Here is a 19642-nt window from a genome sequence, read left to right on the forward strand (position 1 = left end):
TCACGTTTGTGATTGCTGCTGTGGTTTGTGTTCGCTGCAAAGCTGCATTTATGAACTGGAATTAGAAGGACCACAGTGCTCATTAACTAGTAAACAGCTCACGCTATTTATGGAGTTTCGTTATGTTTTCTCTTAATTTTAGAAAGGGAGGTTTATTAACGTTCTCAGTTTAGTGTTTACAAAATGGACATCACATTAACCCATTGCCATTCTTGCCCCGAAAGCAGTGAAGTCCTTGCGGCCCCCACCAGTCCCCGGAATGCAGAGAGCCAGTGGCCCGTGTGCTCTCTCCAGGGATACACGAGCATGAATATCTCGCCTGAACCCTGTTCGAGCGGAACCGCTGTTTTCTCGTACTGTACGACACAGTGAGGCTTGCTCTTGGAAATGCGTTTATTGGTCACCTCCCGACGTTTCTTGTTGACAGTGTGTAAAGCTCCTATAGATGAAGTCCTTCCCGTCTCTGCTTCTCATTTCAACATCAAAACACTTGCCAGCATCTTAGATTTGTAGTTTGTGTTCCAGGTTCCAGCATTCGCCGTTTCCTGTGTCAGCCTCACAAATTTCTTTAACCTGATCTCTCTGATTCTCCATGTCTGATATTTTGCAACAGCCTAAACTGTCCAAAATGTAACCTCAGCGTGCCTCAATCAAAGGGGCGGTTATTTGCAGATAACATCGATCTACTTTGCATTATTTCCACTTTACATTTATCAACAGGTTCCTCAGTAAGGGTTGTATTTCATGTTAATGCCGACAGATTCTCGGTCTGTGCTTAACTCACAGCCCGAGAATGCATTACGCTCGTTTTATGCTACTGTTTGAACTTTTTTGCCGTTCCGCAAATGTGCTCTCCGTACATTTAAATCAAACAACCCGTAGTATTATAAACCTGCACTCATCCCAAGATATGGACTACATTAATTGACCGAAGTATGAAATATTTTAAAACATTTCTGACAAAAAGTTAAGTTCAAATCTGTCAGTAAACAAGGACCTTGCCCTCGGTCAAAGTAACCATAGCAAAGTACTGTATGTTTGCCTTCTCGAAGTCTCCGCAACCTGCTACCATGCTGTGTTAATCGTGTTGCTAGGGAACCACCTGGAAGCGCAATGGTTGCCGTGGTTGCAATGGAACACTGCCTCCCTGTGCCTGGCGAGCCTGCTGATGGGATCCAGTGGCAGGTTCAACACCGGGCTCACGGTTTGTCATGGGACGCAGGGAGGCAATGGCTAGAAGCTGATAGTGATGCAAGGTCAGTGAACTATGCAAGGAACAAGGTTAGTAATTTGTGCGCGCAGCGAAATATTAGATGCTTCGAGTGATTGCAACGTTGATATTTGTTGTATCTCGTCCTACTGACAAATCCTCAGTGTATAGCTACCCCATGACCCAAGCATTCAGATTTTAGCCTCAAGTTTCATTCACAGAGTTGCAGAATTGGAAAGTTAAGGAGTTGGAGAGAGCAGGAGGGGGCCATGTGGCCCATCCATTATCTGTCAAAAGCAAGCTGAATAGTCCCCACCCCCTCAACCCCTGTCATAGCCCTTTTCAGTGCTGATGAATCCTTGTTTTGGAGTAGAGGAAAGTTGGGAGATGGTGTTCCACATGGTTTATTTTGGACTTGTTGTTTTCTCTGTCATATGGGTTGAATTTTCATGTACACAGAGAAATTACAGAATTTGCAGAGGGCGCTAAAGCTATATATAGTGAGGAAGAAATGGTCTTATATCCACACAGACTGAATATGGCCTTTGAAATGTAATACTGACAGACATACATACCGATGGGAAGAAAATAAAAATGGTACATTTCTAAAATGATCGGGTGTGCAGATAGATATGGGTGTATAAATCTTCTACAGCAGCTGAGCAAAATCAGAAAGTGAAAAAAATGTAGCTCATAGGGTCTGAGGTATGAAGTATAAAAGCAAGTATTATACTGGATACCAGAAACAGCATTTGGAGCTTCCTGTGAACTTTCTTCCTCTAAATCGATTGGTGTAGCCTTCTATCCTCTTTTCTTCAGGCCTTCCCCTAAATACATCAACACTATTTACTCCATTGGGATCGGGGGTTCTTCCCTCTTTGGGTTTGAATAATTATTCTTTATAAACTTCTAATTTTAAGTACAGACACTTCATCATTTATCGATTTCAACACTGTATCTCCCTGGAAGATACTAAAGCAAAGTGATGATGTAGTATTTCAGCTTTGCTTCACAGATGGGCTTATTAATATCTACTCTATCCCTCATTCCTATACCATCCTTTATTTTATAACAATGTATCTGTGAAATAGTTTACTGCTTTATTTGGTTTCATAATTCCTCCTTGCCTTCTTAATTAGAACATAGAAAATCTACAGCACATTACAGGCCCTTCGGCCCACAATGTTGTGCCGACCATGTAACCTACTCTAGAAACTGCCTAGAATTTCTCTACCACACAGTGCTCTACTTTTCTAAGCTCCATCTGCCTATCTAAGTGTCTCTCAAAAGACCCTATTGTATCTGCCTCTACCACATTCGCTGGCAGTGCATTCCACACACCCACCACTCTCTGAGTTAAAAAACTTACTTCCCCCCCCACCATGTACCTACTTCCAAGCACCTTAAAACGATGCCCTCTCATGTTAGTCATTTCAGCCCTGGGAAAAAGCTTCTGGTTATTCACACAATCAATGTCTCTCAACATCTTATATGCCTGTGTCAGGTTACTTCTCATCTCTGTCGCTCCAAGGAGAAAAGGCCAAGTTCACTCAGTCTATTCTCATAAGACATGCTCTCCAATCCAGGCAACATCGTTGTAAATCTCTTCTGCACCCTCTCTATAGCATCCACATCTTTCCTGTTTTGAAGTGACCAGAACTGTTCTTGACTTCTTTCCTAATCCTCAGTATTCACTCTTAAAGTGCAATCCTTTCATATCTGTGTGCGTATTGTGCACCTCGTTCCTTGTACTTCATTGTTCTCTGATACATTTTTCTTCCAAAGAGTTTTGTGAGTGTTAGATTTTCTTTTCCTTTAAGTACAGAGGTTCCTATCCTGGGGTCCATGGACCCCTTGCTTAATGGTATTGGTCCATGGCATAAAAATGTTGGGGACACCTGTTTTAGTGGAATATAATTTTCCTGTATGCAGTTGAAAACTATTTAAATGTTCTTCACTATTGATTGTCAATATTGTTGATTATTTGCTTGTGGTTCTATTTAGTTTTATTTTCAGCTACTCAAAACTTTGCTTTATCATAATTATGTCCTTCTCTTTCATCTAAAACTCCCTCTTGTTTAGATATCTCCTTACTTTTACTTGTTCTATTTCAGTCTCCATTAAGAAATCCAATAGCAAATCCTCCTTTTTTAGATGCTTTACATCTTGGGTTAGAAATTGGTCCTTTATACTTTGTAGGAACTACACCATAACTATTATTTGTGTTTCCAATTTATCTGCATATGGAACTTTGATGTGCTACTATGAATTACTAGCTATCCCACAAAAGAAACATTGATTACAATTCCAGCAATTCCACAATAGAAGGGATATGAAAGGTTAGGAATGATATACTGGAGTAATAAGGGGTTAATATTGGGAAAGAGTAAATGAGTTGCTCTTCATTGGGAAGATTGACAGTAGATATGACAGAGATGCTCAAAATAATGAGGAGTCTAGGCAGGATGGATTGAAATGGTTCCAATTAGTTGAAGAATTATGAACCAGACATAAAGTTAAGATGACTGAAGCAAGCAAAAAAGGAAAGTCAGTGAGCTATTAGCATCTGGAATGTATTATGTAACAGGTTGATAGAGGAACATTCAGTCATATCTTTCAAATGAGAATTGGATCAATATTTCAAAGAAACAAAATTGCATTACCTTGGGAAAAGGCAGATGAGTGGGAAAGGCACAGTGCTCATCTAGAAACATGGCACAGAATTAAAGGGTTAAATGACCTGTTCTGTGACTATCGTGTCATTCTGTTAGAAGATTCATAATTGGATAAGGTAACTTCAAGTGGGGTGAATTGGGTGATAGTAGTCCATAAGACTGTATTTCAAAAAAAGCTCCTGCTAGCAGTTAATAACTTTGGAATGATTCTGCCCTACCTCAAATCAGTCATAAACAAAATCAAATAATATTAATATAGAAATATGTATAAAATGCAAAACATGCTTTATATACTTTTGATATTTTTTAATGTTTCCATTGATCATAAAAATGTTAATTAAGTTATTTTATACTTTCAAAGGCTTAAACTGTGTTGCATGAATTTTTTAAGAGGAACTAAACAACGTTCTGTAAATACCATGTGATAATTATAAAAGATATTGCTTCCCAATAAAACATTGTATCTATTTTGCAGACATTCTCTATGAAGCCTCAGGACCTTCCATCCCTACTACAAATTCTGAAAAAAAGACCAGATCACTTGACAAGTCACTCAAATTGCAGACAATTATCTGCATGTCTGAATTGTGGGAAAAAATGAATCTTATCTGATGCATCTTGATCAAGCTTTAAAATGAAGCAAACAGAAATAGTTATAGGACATCTTCATGTGGAGACATAATCGACTCATTAAACTTACCTTCACACTCATTTAAACACGAACATCTACTCGTATAAAAACTCAAATCATATAATCATCATCATTTATTGGATATCCATAGCAAATTGTCAACTATCATTCAAGAATTTTAATTGAAAAACTTTCCACAACAGTAGTTCAATATATCTGAAAACAAAAGAAATGTCAAAACTTCAGAGAGTTTGTTATATATGTGGTAAGCAATTTGGATTGCATTCAATTGTCATTCATGAGCCTCGGTGCCTGGAGAACTGGCGAATTGAGAATAAGAAATTACCAAAGCACCAACAAAGACCAGAACCCAAAAAACCACAGCCTGTAAAAGTAGATGGTTCACTTGATGATAACATTGCAAACGCAGCACTATTCACAAGCGGAAATGCCCAGCTCATTCCCTGCGAAAACTGTGGTCAAACATTCCCACCTGATCAACTTTCCGTGCACCAGAGAAGCTGTAAATCAACTGATGGAGGCACATCATCGAAAATACCTCAGTCAAGCACAAGTTACAAATCTGTAAGTGTTTCAGTACCTCTTCTAACAAGTACTTCCAATATATTCCCAAGTCAAAGAAAAGCAGAATGAGTGAACAGTACCTAGAAAGCCTGACCCAGAGGATGCTGTTGCATTCAAAGAAGCATAAAGATTGTAAATATAAGGTGACCAAAGACTTCAGTGGGTCTGAGGACAAGGATCTTAATTCAATATGTTAATAGTCAGGGTGTCATTTAATTGTACAAGAGTGTTGAATAATGAGCAGCTGGGTGGTATAGCATCGAATATCAGTTACTGCGAATTGGGCATTGAGAATGCACGTCTCCAAATCAGAAAGATTGGAACAACTTGTATATGTCATTGCTAAATAATTACTAGTTGATGTAAATCCCAGCAGAATGATGAAGTCCATTCTTTTTTTTCACATTTATAAGCAATTGGATGTAAATATGGATGGGCTTTGATATTAAACCATTGTATGCTCGAGAACTTCATCTATTAAATATACTCTGAAATAATACTGAGAATTCCAAGCTTTTGTGCTTTCCTCATTTCCTTAGCCACCTGCTCCAACCCTCTACAAGTACTCCCTAGTTTACTAATGCCTGTCTTATGTACATGAGTGCTTGGGAGACTAATGGGATGGATTTTCCGGCTGCAGGTGTCTTCTGCTCGGTGGGAACTCACTTTGGGGCTGCATTTCCTGCTTGCAAGCTGGTAGGTTGCATCACTTTGCAGGTACGGAATCCTTTTGTAACCCAGGCAGGACTTGTACTTGTCATCTTCAGTACAAGTGCACTGCCTCTTTTCCCTTTGACCTTTACCTGCGTAACAGAAGTACTGAAATCCTCCTGAAAACAGGGAGCAGGAAGTCATATGTCAGAAAAAGTATGGGAAACACAAGGAAGTTAGAGGAAAATTTCTCAAAACTTGTTTGTCCTAGTTTGAAGAGTAAATCTTTCATTAACAAGAAGCACGAGAAACTTTAGAGGATCATTTTACAGAGAGTCACATACAAATAGAGTACCACCAAGGAAACACAAAAAAAAATTCACATGGAACTTATATACACATTTATACATTGTTTAAGTGACAACAAGGTTTTTTGGTTTCTGGTTTTAGGTTTTAATTGATGATTGTCATATGTACTGAGATAAGTTGTTTTTCCATACTGTTCATTCAGATAAAACCATTATAAAATGCATTGAGGTAGAACAAGGTAAAACAATAACAGTTACGGAGAAAGTCCAGTGCAGGTAAACAATAAAGTGCAAAATCATAACAAAGTAGATTGTGAGATCAAGGTTCCAACTTATTGTACCAGGAAACTATTTAATTGTCATAACAGCAGAACAGAAGCTATTCTTGGGCCTGGGAGCACATACTTTCAACTTGTATATTGTCTACTCAATGGAAGAGGAGAGAAGAGAATGTCTAGGTGGACGAGGTCTTTGAATATGCTGGCTGAGACAGAGTCTATAGAGGAAATGTGGTTTCCATGATGTGTTGAGCTATGTCCAAAATTCTGCAGTTTCTTGTCTTCCTACATCCATGACACTTCACACACTCTTGATCTTTTCAATGATTTCAAGTTCTCTGGCCCCCATCATTTTATTTTTACTATGGATGTCCTGTCCCTATGCACCTCCATCCCACTCCAGGAAGGCCTCAAAGCTCTCCGTTTCTCTCTGGGCACCAGAGCCACCCAGTTCCTCTCCACCACCACTCTCCTCCGTCTAGTGGAACTTGTCCTCACTCTTAATAATTTGGCTGCTCCCACTTCCTTCAAACAAAAGATGTAGCCATGAGCACTCAAATGGGCCCCAAATATGCCTGCCTTTTTGTCGGCTATTGGAACAGCCTATGTTCCAAGCCTTCACTGGTGACTGTCCCCCACTTTTCCTACGCTACCTCGACGGCTGCCTTGTTGCTGCCTCCTGAACCCGTGCAGAACTTATCATCGTCGACATCATCCACTTTGCATCCAACTTCCACCTGCCCTCAAATTTACTTGGTCCATTTACGACACCTTCTTCCCCTTTCTTGATCTCTCTCTCTCTATCTCTGGAGACAGCTTATCCACTGATGTCTATCATAAACCCACAGATTCTCACAGCTACCTGGACAATACTTCTTCCCACCCAGTTACTTGTAAAAATGCTTTCTCTCAATTCCTCCATCTCCGCTGCATCTGCTCTCAGGATGAGGCTTTTCATTCCAGAATGAAGGAGATGTCCTCCTCCTTCAAAGAAAGGGGCTTTACTTCCTGCACTATCAACGCTGCCCTCAACCGCATCTCTTCCATTTTACGCACGTCTTCTCACTCCATCCTCCCACCACCCTACCAAGGATAGGGTTCTTCTTGACCTCACCTACCACCCCACCAGCCTCAGCATCCAACACATAATTCTCCACAACTTCTGCCATCTCACCACCAAGTGCATCTTTCCCTCCCCTCCAGTTCCTGCTTTCCGCAAAGATCGCTCCCTACGCAACTCCCTTGTTCTTTTGTTCCTCCCCACTAATCTCCCTCCTGGCACTTATCTTTGGAACAACTGCTACACCTACTCCTATACCTCCTCCCTCACTACCATCCAGGGTCCTAAACAGTCCTTCCAGGTGAGGTGACACTTCACCTGCGAGTCTTTTGGAGTCATATACTGTGTCCGGTGCTCTCGGTGTGGCCTCCTGTCTATCAGTGAGACCCAACATAGATTGGGAGACTGCTTTGCCGAGCACCTATGCTCCATTTGCCAGAAAAAGCAGGATCTCCCAGTGGCCACCCATTTTGATTCCACTTCCCGTTCCCATTCCATGTAGTCTATCCATGGCCTCCTCTATTGTTGCGATGAGGCCACACTCAGGTTGGAGGAACAACACCTTATATTCCATCTGGGTAGCTTCCAACCTGATGGCATGAACATCATTTTCTCAAACTTCTGGTAATGGCCCACCCCCTTCACAATTCCCTCTCTTACCATATCTCCTTGCCTGCCCATCGACTCCCTCTGGTGCTTCTCCACCCTTTTCTTTCTTCCATGGCCTTTTGTCCTTTCCTGTTAGATTCCCCTACTCCAGCCTGTATCTCTTTCACCAATCAAGTTCCAGCTCTTTACTTCACCCCTCCCCCTCCCGGTTTCACCTATCACCTTGTGTTTCCCCCTCCCCTTCCCCCACCTTTTAATTTTACTCCTTTTTTCTCCAGTCCTGCTGAAGGGTCTCGACCTGAAACATGGACTGTACTCTTTTCCATAGATGCTGCCTGGCCTGCTGAGTTCCTCCAGCATTTTGTGTGTTCTGCAGTTGCTAGTGGTAAAGTGCAGAGCAGTTATGATACCAAGCAGTTCTGCATCCAGATAAGATACCTTCTGTGGTACTTTGATGAAAATTGGTAAGAGTCAAGAGGGGCATGCCAAAGTTCTATCGCCTCCTAAGGAAGCAGAGTAGTTGACAGAGCTGTCGGTGAGCTTTCCTGGCTGTAATATCTACATGGTTGGACCTGGACAAGCTTGGATGATGGTCACTTCTGGGAACTTGAAGCTCTCCATTCTCTCAAGCTCAACACCATTAATGTAGACAGGTACATGTGGATCGATCTCCATCCTGAAGTCAATTCTGTTTTGTTCTTTTGTTTTGCTGACACAGGGAAGGTGAAGGGTTGCTGTCATGACATCATGTTACTAAGCTCTCTACCTCATTCAATGTAACTCAACTAATCAATGCCTGAGATCACATCTACTGCAGTATTACCATCGGTAAACTTGAAGGTTCATGCATATTTCTGCTAAAACAAAAGTTGACATGCTTACTCACGTAGTCATTAATTCAGTGTATGGAATTACTCCTCAACTATTACATAAATAATCTGACTTAATTATTCCAGTCTGGTCTGTTGCTACAACAATATGAAAGTGTGTCTCTGAATATGCATTTGAACCTATTAACAAAGCCATCCAATGACATGAGTATATTCACATCATTGTTTAGTCTTGCCATCTGAAGGTTTTGTTTAGATTGGGAAGTGTAAGACAGACAGACAGACAGACATACTTTATTGATCCTGAGGGAAACTGGGTTTCGTTACAGTTGCACCAACCAAGAATAGTGTAGAAATATAGCAATATAAAACCATAAATAATTAAATAATAATAAGTTAATCATGCCAAGTGGAAATAAGTCCAGGACCAGCCTATTGGCTCAGGGTGTCTGACACTCCGAGGGAGGAGTTGTAAAGTTTGATGGCCACAGGCCGGAATGACTTCCTATGACGCTCAGTGTTGCATCTTGGTGGAATGAGTCTCTGGCTGAATGTACTCCTGTGCCTAACCAGTACATTATTGAGTGGATGGGAGACATTGGGCAAGCAAATCTACTGGTGCAATCATAATGTTACTGCCCAGTTTAGCTCAGTCCCAGGCCCATACTCTTAGTGCATTGTGGCTTTTGAATAATACAGTACATTTTGTTTAGTATTAGAAGACTGACATTTTACAACTGTCTCTAGCCACCAGCAGTTAGACGTCCACGAACAGTGTTCTGCTACATTTGTGGTCGCGAATATGGAACTACATCAATAAGTATCCATGAGCCCCAGTGTTTGAAAAAATGGCACATTGAAAATGATCAGCTTCCAAAGCATCTCAGGAGGCCTGAACCCAAAAAACCTGAAGTCAGGCCTATCAAGGGTAGGTGCACATTAGAAGTAATTCTTTAATGTTTCTGTTATATCAGGATTATAAATTTTTTGGCAAGATATCAGCATTTCAAGTTTGTTTCCGAATAGTTTGTTTCATGCAGTCAGTTACTGTTACAAAAAGGCGTTTCTGACGCACGTCATTAATTTACACTTCCTGTGTCAAATTATCTTTCCTGGGCAGCTTGATTTTAATGGGGTTATATTCATATTTTCATACCTCATGTTGAAATTTCCACCTAATTGGCTGTACATTAAACATGTAAAATTGCCTCAGAAAGTAGATAACGGCAACATAACTTCCTACCTCCTGTACTTAATGCCCTGATGAAGGCCATCGCACCAAACACCTTCTTCACCACTCTATTCTCCTATGATGCCAATTTCAGTGAACTATATACTTTAACTGATGGATCCCTTTGTTACATAAGACTCTCCAGGGCCTGATTATTCACTGTAAAAGTCCAATTCTGGTTTCTCCTATAATGCAATAGCTCATATTTATCTTAATTGAAAGGCATGTGCCAGTCCCTCAGCCCACGTACCCAGCTGATCATGATCCCTCTGTAATTTTTCACAACCTTCTATACTACAATACCACCTATTTTAGCACCATCCACAAACTTAACTCTATAAACATGCCCTGTATATTTACATCCAAACTGTTTGTATAAATTACAAATAATAAAGGTCCCAGCACCAAATCCTGTGACACACCAATAGGCACAGGCATCCAGAGCAAGAAATAACTGTCGACTTTCACTCTCTGCTTCCTACCACTAAATTAAATCTGCTATCTTCCCATTGATCCCATACAATCTAACCTTGCAGGCTAGCTCACCATGAGGGATCTTGTCCCAGACTTGGCTAATTTCCATACAGACATCCATGCCCTACCCCTATTACCTCCTTGAAAGAACTCCAAGAGATCTTCCACACAAGAGAAAATCTGCAGATGCTGGAAATCCAAGCAACGCACACAAAATGCTTGGTTTTCTCCTGAAATGTCAACTGTACTTTTTTCCCATAGATGCTGCCTGGCCTGCTGAGTTCATCCAGCATTTTGTGTGTGCTGCAGAGATCTTTCAGACCTGACTCCCCACGCACAAAGCAATGGTAACTGTACTGAATCCTACCATCTCTTCAGAATCACCCACCACTGATATCGGACTCACCAGCCAGTGGTCTCCTGCCTTTTTTTTCCTACCCTTTTAAACAAGGGTTCCACATTTATACAAGACATTCTAAGATTAAAGGTGCTGTTGACAGTACTCTCCAGCTGCACACATTTCTTTTCCTATCCTGCCAATCATCCCAGATCCTGCTTCATTCAAAACCAGTACAAGCACTTTAGCCAGTGGATGGTGAATCTGTAGAATTCATTGCCACAGACAGTTGTGGAGGCCAAGCCGCTGGTATATTTAATGCAGAGGCTGCTAAGTTCTTTCTTATTAAGGTTGTCGGAAGTTACGGGGAGAAGGCAGGAGAACTGGGGTTGAGAGGGATAAAAAATCAGCCGTGATAGAATGGCAAAGCAGACTTGGTGAGCCAGCTGGCTTCATTCTCTCCTGTGTCTTATGGTTTACTGGTTAACCGCCAACAAAACCAATTACAAACCACAATCTACTTCTCATCTTTAGAGGTCTTCAGGTAGGTATTACACCTGCCATTCTGTTGCTTGAAACACCTGTTCTCACTGTCCCGACCATATCCCTGTTACACAGCACATGTTATATGAGCAACATGAAATTCTAACATGTAAGGAAGGAGCATGTATCTTTGGTGTCTATATTTTACTTATAATATGCTCCAGCATTTAAATTTATAAGGGAAGATATACTTGTACATAGGTGAAGTCTTGGGGAAGCAAAGAGCAACAAGTTACCTTTGGGTACAAGTAATAAGCCAAGTAGCGCCAATGCAATGAGAAGATGAGGATGCTGTATGTTGCAGAGAGTACTTGAAAGCTGTGGTCACTGTGGTCAGTAAATTTTTGGGTGAACTGATAATATGAAAGTGGATCTACTGATGGAAGGGTGATAATTTCTATGAACTTGAGAAGGTACTGGCAAACTACTGGAGCTCCTTTGAAGACACTCCCACAAACCTGCTGGGTTGGATGATGAAGAATTGGCAAGTCAGGGTGGCATGTGACTTGGGGGACAATCTGCATGTGATGGTATTCCCATGTGCACGCTACACTTGCCCGAATTGGTGGCAGAAGCCATGGGTTTCGGAGGTGCCTGGGTGGTAATTGCAGTGCATCTTATAAATGATGCATACTCATAATGCCATGGGTTCAAACAGCACAGAAACAGGCCTTGTGGCCCACCATGTCCGAGCAGACCACTGAGTAACCATCTATACTGATCTGAACCTCTGGCACATGGTCTGTCACCTTCAATGTCTTCATGATTCATATATTTGTCCAGATTCCTCTTAAATATTGGGAGAAGCTCAGTCCCCAGACTCTTTGTCAGATTCTAACCATCATCACACAAACACTTGTTTCCTCACCCTTACCATCCACTTTCCTGTCCTGTCAGACACTTTGCTTCCTCTCAGCTGTTCTTGCTTTTCTTTCCTTGCTGATCCATTTGGATTTTTGATCAACTGTGGGCATGAGAATGTTAATGGTGGGGTTCTCAGCAATGGCCATGCCACTGATTGTCAAGGGAAGGTCACTAGAGAAAGTCATGGTCTTGTAGATTTATGGTGCACTTATCACTCTACGTCCATGCCCGGATGTTATCTAGGAATGGTCTGCTTCATTTGCAGAGTTACAAATGATTATTTAATGAATTTCATTAGCAGGCATTTTTCATCCTACATCAATATTGATACATTGTCCTAAGTGTCACACTGTTTTGCTTTTGGTTATATATTACAACAAACTTTAAAACATATTAAACCATTATTTGCCTTCCCCCTTTTCATTATTACATTGTGGACTAGTGAAGAGTTTTTATATGGTTCACACAATATTTTTTCATCCTTCATATGCTCTTGCTTAAGTGATGAACTTTACCTTTCCATGTCACTTAAATCACATTTTATCATTTTATTTTTCACTTAAAGGATAGATGAGAGAGCTATTTCTGTAACATCATGATCTTTCCAGCTAAATTGGTTAAGGTTTCTTCATTGTGTAACTTGCTCACTTTCCAACATTTTATCCAGGAATATTTTGATGGTGCAGTTGGTGTGAAATGTGCTTTTCTATCACACTGTCTCTGATTTCAAGACAGCTGTTTCAGCAGCTAGAGCTGTGTTTCTCTTGATCATTAAGTCTAATCAGATGCCCAATGCATGTAAAACAGTCTTCAGACTGATTAGTTTATTCATTACTTTAAAAATGAATATGATAGGAAATTAAATCTCACCATGCAAGACTCAAGCCACTTCTATGTTAAGCTGTTAGCCACTAATACTTCCCCTTACTTGCAATGTTACTGGCAATACCTCTGAAAACTAAGGAATTGACTTCATATGTTAGTACCTTTGATGTTCTGAATTCTAGTGCAAGATCAAAACCACAGCTGATGAGGGAACCAACATTGCAGATGTTGAAAATTCAGATCTCAAGTAGTGGGAGGCATGGTTATATAAAATAGGCTGACTCGCTCACTGTCTTGGTGCACGTTCTGAATCACAGCCAGCCAACCATCCAATCAACAAAAGCTGGTGATTGATGTTTTTTTCTTCAATCCAGTAAATGATTGTTCAATCTTTAGGATTGCATAAGCTAAAGAAAAGATTTATTACATTTTTAAGTCAAAACCAAATATAAACACATTCTACACAAGTCAGTTTCCATTTTTATACACTTCTGTGTAGCATAATATATTAAACAAATATTCGTCAAGATTACAATTTGCAATTAGCAACAAGCAATAGTTGTAGCTGGCACACCTTTCCTTTGTTATTAACTTCATCCCCAATCATGACAAATTCACTCTGCCGCCAAGTTATTTGTATCCATGGATCCAAAACAAACTCCACATCATCGCCTCTTTAAAATGAATTTAGTTGATAGTCACACCAAGTGCTTTGATCTTTGTACTTCCATTAATCTTGTTGACAATGCACAGAAATTGTATTAGCCTTTTGATCTAAGTTTAACTATGCTTGCATGGACACTGATGTATTTCAAATTTCAATGAAAATAATTGTACAATGTCACTGAGAATCAACACAGACGAAATTATTTACAAATATGGTCAAATGGAACCAGCTTCCCTTGTGCATCAATAGATTTCCAACTTAGCCTCTTCCTAGTTGGAAGAATCAGTTAGTTATAGTGTGGAATATGTGAGCGATTCAATTGAATCCTGGACGTTTAACTGTCGTGAATAATGCTCAACAGCTGGTCTGATGAAGACCAGATCCAGCAGGTCAGGCCTATTCAGAACATTCAAACAGTGGCCCGTGGAACAAGAAGAAAGGATCGGACATCACAATAAGATCATTTTAAAAACAGGCCATATGGGAGGATTCTCAGGGATTTAAATCGCTCATATTTACTACATTCTCTACAATAGAAATTTTATTTCAAAAGACATTCATATGGAACATATTTAACATGGAATTTATACCAAATATTTATCTTTACTTTTGGCCTTTCATCTTTATGCCTTTTTTCAATCAGCACACGTACAGCAGGTAGTGCTGCTGCTTTGCTCAATGTGTGGAGTTTGTAGACATTCGCTATGGTTATTTGCTTTTCCCCTGAATGCTCCACCTTCCCCCCACCCCAATCTCAAGCTGTGCTGGTTGTTTGGTTCTCTGACCACATAAATTATTCCTAGTACTAGTGAGTGGTACGAGAAACAAAGGGCAATTAATGGGAATCAGAGAGAATAGGTTACAGATAAGTAAGTGAGGGAATGCTTGGAGAGCCAGCACAGATTCAGTGGGTCCAAATGCCTTCCTTCAATGTAGTAAGGAAATGTGAGAAATACCCAAATTGCCAATTCACCATCCTAAAAGTTTCTGAAAATCTGTGCATCATAGTTGGCAGACTCTGCAACTGTTTTGATATCTACTGCATCTTATATTGCCATCCCCTGTGCCCGCACATTTATGTAATGTTCTGCAAACATCCTTCTTGTAAACACCTAGGACCAGGGAATCTGACTTTCAATGTTCATGTAGCCCAGGCTGATACATTCCAGAGCAGAATATTTGCCTTCTTATCTTCTTCTTCTGCTGCTGGCATCCTTTGTGCTCCCCAATGCCTTACTGTTTCAAAAACTTGCTTAGTATCTCCGCACCAATTTATTGTAAACAGAGAGGGTATGATATTGGCAGTACCAGAAATCCAGTGATCTCTTGTTCATCTTCAGTGCAAAGCATAGAGCATTGATTCCTACAGCTCACTTGTAATTGTCAGAGAAAGGAGCAAATTTAGTGCTTCGTGACATGGCTTCCTGGCAAGTCGTATGTGCTTCAATAAGGTGATGATGAAGAGCACTATGTCATTTTAATCCTTGGATCCTGCAGCCAGAGTTTTCTTACTGTCTTTGCTTCTAATCTTTCTTTTTTAAATCCATTTATTATTCTGGCACAAGTAGGTGGATGACTGATACAGGCACATGTCAGTCATGTTCTATGAAAGGAAACTCCCATTTTTCACCAGGAGAGAGGATGGAGAAAACTAAGTGGTCAATCTACCACTGGTGCTGTGGGCTGTCTTTATTAAGAAGAAATTAGAAATTAGGAAGCATTCCACTGTAAACAGGACACCAGTAATGCCAAAACAATTACTGAGCATAGGTCTCAATAACTGACTGGAACCCCTGCTGTTCGAAGAGTCAGGAACAATTCCTTATTTTTCGGTTAAATAATAGGGGTTCCGAGATACTAAGTGTACCTGCCTGCCTCTGTATGCTGGAAATTTTATACTGGTTCTGTTAATTATATTTTCCAATACTTTGGAAAGAATATACAATAGATGCACCCTTGAAATTTCATTTCATAAGCAGAACCTTTAGAAATTATTTACAAAACATAATTTTCTTTTACAATCTGGATTATGAACCTGGTCGGGCAGGGTCCACCTCTGTCATCTGGTAGCATAATAATCCTATTTACAATCCAGTTGGTATGCCGATGGTCTTTTAATGTAGTGTAATCATCAGATGCTGTAATGCCAGTTGATTTCCTTCACTCATCATCACCTGTATTTCCTCTTTCCTATCTGAGCTGACTGCCGAGTGAAGGTGGGAAAATTGTTCTTTGGTGAAATCCTTATTTTTAGTTTTGAATAAAATCCCACTTCTTCACAATACACATTCAACCTTAGTTCTGTAAGCCATTCTCCAGCCCTTTACTTCTTTCACCTAAAGGCTACGCAGCTCTTAACTTCACCCCTCCCCCTTTTCCAGTCTCACCTATCACCTTGCACTTCTTCCACCTTCTTACTCTGATTTCTCAGCTCTTTTTCCAGTCCTGCTGAAGGGACTTGGCCCAAAACATTGACTGTTTACTGTTTTCCATAGATGCTGCCTGGTCTGCTGAGTTCCTCCAATATTTTGTGTATATTGCCTTGGATTTCGAGCATCAGCAGATTGTCTTGTCTTCCGTAAATCAGATTTTGCTAGAGTTCTAGCCATTATTATTATAGTAACATAGAAGCTGGCAAGCATGAAAGGAGGGAAGTTAACTTGCTATTTCCATAGTCCTGCATAAATTAATTGATAATGTCCTGATATATCCCAAACCGATAATAATTTCGATAACACTTTTGCTCCTAGAAGCATCAAGGATCTGTGTTTACTTATGGCTACTTTTATTCTTCGAGGATGTATTGTAGTCATAGAACAATATAGCATGGGAACAAGCCAGAATTAGAATTCAGGTTTATTATTACCGTATTATATGATGCGATTATATCATCGTCTTATGTGAGTTGTGCATTTTGTCCTGACTTGTCCATGCTGACTAAGGTGCCCCCTAAGCAAATCCCATTTGCTTATATTTGGTCCATATCCTCTAAAATTTTCCTAACTATGTATAAAGCAAATGTCTTTTAAATGTTGTCAATATAATGTCAAATAGAGAGAGTACAGAGGAGATTTACTAGAATGTTACCTGGGTTTCAGCACCTAAGTTACAGAGAAAGGTTGAGCAAGTTAGGTCTTTATTCTTTGGAGCATAGAAGGTTAAGGGGGGACTTGACAGAGGTATTTAAAATTATGAGGGGGATAGATAGACTTAAAGTGGATAAGCTTTTTCCATTGAGAGTAGGAGAGATTCAAACAAGAGGACGAGTTGAGAGTTAAGGAGCAGAAGCTTAGGGGTAACACGAGGGGGAATTTCTTTATTCAGAGAGTGGTAGCTGTGTGGAATGAGCTTCTAGTAGAAGTGGTAGAGGCAGGTTTGATTTTGTCATTTAAAAAAAATTGGATAGGTATATGGACAGGAAAGGAATGGAGGGTTATGGGCTGAGTGCGGGTAGGTGGAACTAGGTGACAGTAAGTTATCAGCATGGACTAGAAGGGCCAAGGTGGATGTTTCTGTGCTGTAATTGTTTTATGGTTTATATATACCTCAACTACCTCCTCTGGAAACTTGTACAGACACACTCTTGGTGTAAAAACTGCTGCTCAGGTTCCCATTAATTTTAGTCCCTCTCACACTAAACCTACATTCTCTAGTTCTTAATTCCACAATCCTAGGAAAAATAAGTGCATCATCCCTCTAAATCCTGCACTCCAAGAAATAAAGTCCTATTCCGATCAACCTTTATCCATAACCCAGTCCTCTGAGTCCTGGTAACATCCTCGTAAATTGCCTCTTCACTCTTCCCAGCTTTATGGCAATTTTCCTATAACAGGGTGACCACAACACTGAACACAATACTCCAAATGTGGTCTCACCAGTGCTTTGTATAAATGCAGCAAAACATCCCAATTCAAGGCCCTGACTGATGAAACCCAATGTACCAAAAGCCGCCTTCACCACTCCTGAGGAAATAGTGATAGAAATTAGTGCCAGAGCATAATGGCTATTTCATTTCTGCAAAATAGCCCCAATCAAATGCTTCATAAATACTGAAAAGTCAGGATCTATAGACAAATATTGCTTGTAATTAATAACTGATATCATGAAGTAGATGAAATATAGAGGCTTTATTTCTCTTGTTAAAATGGTCCACCTAAAATATTCATTAGACTTGTTTTGCACATAGTAATGATGTGTTTATTTCTTTCCTTTCCAGGTAAAGGAACATATGATCTTGATGCTTTAAATGAGGCAGCTTGGAGAAGCTCCCAAGATCAGCTGGTGCCTTGTGACATCTGTGGCCGTACTTTCCTCCCAGACAGATTGATTGTCCACCAGCGTTCGTGTAAACCGAAGTAATCAAGCTGCCGAATAAAGCCAAACAACCAAGGAATGATACTTGACTGTCGGGTATAATTCATTTACTCTAATAAACTGACATAAAGCAGAAAATAAATAAATTGTTATTTCTGGCTTCTGTGTAGTGGTTGTGATTTTTAGTAACTCTTTACAATTTAAATCAAGTTCTCAGTTATTGTTGCTTCAGAAATTGGATATGAAACTCCACAGCTGTTCCAGTGAACATGTTGCCCAATTCCAGCAAAGATTGGAGGAATGGGGGAATGATGATATCAGAGCAGAGACTCTCAAAATGGAAGTTTCTAAATCTGCAAAGTTTCAGTTCAGGGTTTTAAAATCCATGACCTTTTGTTTCAAGAAATAAAATAGAAAGTATTCTCTTTCTAGCCGCTCACAATCTTTCTGAGTGTACTTCAAGTTTCAGCCACTCCAACAAACAATGTTATCCACACCTCTTCCTCTTCTTGCTACACCATTTGTAAACCTGGTATAATGATGCCATCCAACTCTGTCTTTACGCTGTCTCTCTGCTGACGTCCCTATTAAATAATTCAATAGTTGTTTGTGAAATATTCAACATGTGTGTAATGCTATTTGCATAGTTGGCATCTACTCTAACTGTAGACTATTAACACAGTTTCTGTCTCTAGTAGATCATACAAGCTAAATTCAATGATATGCACATATCTTCGAAGATGACACAAAGGTTGGTGGTGTTGCAGATAGTGTAGGGTGGCAATGGCTAATACGAGAGAGCATAATTTTAAGGTGATTGAAGGTAAGTATGGGGGGGATGTCAGAAAGATTTTTACACAAAATGGTAAGTGCATGAAATACACTGCCAGGGGTGGTAAGATAGGCATTTGGGCCATTTAAGAAACTCTTATTTACATGGATGAAAAAAGAAAGGAGGGCTATGTGGGAGAAAAATATTAGATTGATCTTGGCATAGATTAAAAGATCAGTGCAACATCATTAGCCAATTGGCCTGTACTTGGCCTCATTTGAGATGAGATTCAATACTAAATCCTAGCTTACCTTCTCAAAGCTGAAGGTCTATTAATTCCAGCCACACTCTTTCAGGGCCCTATGTGATAAATGTGATATTAACAATTTCAAACTTGTTAAATTTAGCATTTGCTTTGATGATTTCCCCAATTTTGCAGTTCACGAGTTGTATTTTTTTGAAAATTATGTTGCCCATGTACTAACTTCTCATTTTTCCTTTGATATCTTCACATCTTTACCATTTCCAAAACATATTGTCCTTCAAAGTATTCACCAGTATCTCTACGCCAATCCATGACTTTTCCCTGCCTTATTTCTGCCCTAACAATAAGCTGCCATTTCTGATTTATTCCCCCCCTTCAATTCAGTCATCCTAAGCCATTAATTCATCAGCTGATTTAACCCTTTTATCTTAAATGCTTTGAAAAATACCACAGCCTGCATACCCCTATCACATTCTTCAACATTCATTAAAACCTTACTTTTTGATCAAGCTT

At 39.9% G+C, this 19642-nt stretch overlaps 1 protein-coding gene across 9 annotated transcripts in view; it reads left to right on the forward strand.

The window, feature by feature from the left end:
* The window catches only part of LOC140740230 (zinc finger protein 474-like), a 57843-nt gene extending 39615 nt beyond the window's left edge, over window positions 1-18228 (forward strand). For 6 of the 9 annotated variants that reach the window (XM_073069339.1, XM_073069382.1, XM_073069321.1 and 3 more), the window contains 4 exons: window positions 1095-1281; window positions 4361-5101; window positions 9585-9765; window positions 17995-18228. In XM_073069339.1, coding sequence (XP_072925440.1) covers window positions 4748-5101; window positions 9585-9765; window positions 17995-18137 — 678 coding nt within the window. In that variant the 5' untranslated portion in view covers window positions 1095-1281; window positions 4361-4747 and the 3' untranslated portion in view covers window positions 18138-18228. The remainder of the gene's footprint in view (window positions 1-1094; window positions 1282-4360; window positions 5102-9584; window positions 9766-17994) is intronic. The other 3 variants (XM_073069388.1, XM_073069364.1, XM_073069356.1) reach the window with 2 other exon arrangements.
* Window positions 18229-19642: the final 1414 nt, after the last annotated feature.

The sequence above is a fragment of the Hemitrygon akajei genome, chromosome 2 (assembly GCF_048418815.1).
Source record: "Hemitrygon akajei chromosome 2, sHemAka1.3, whole genome shotgun sequence".
Lineage (NCBI taxonomy): Eukaryota > Metazoa > Chordata > Chondrichthyes > Myliobatiformes > Dasyatidae > Hemitrygon > Hemitrygon akajei.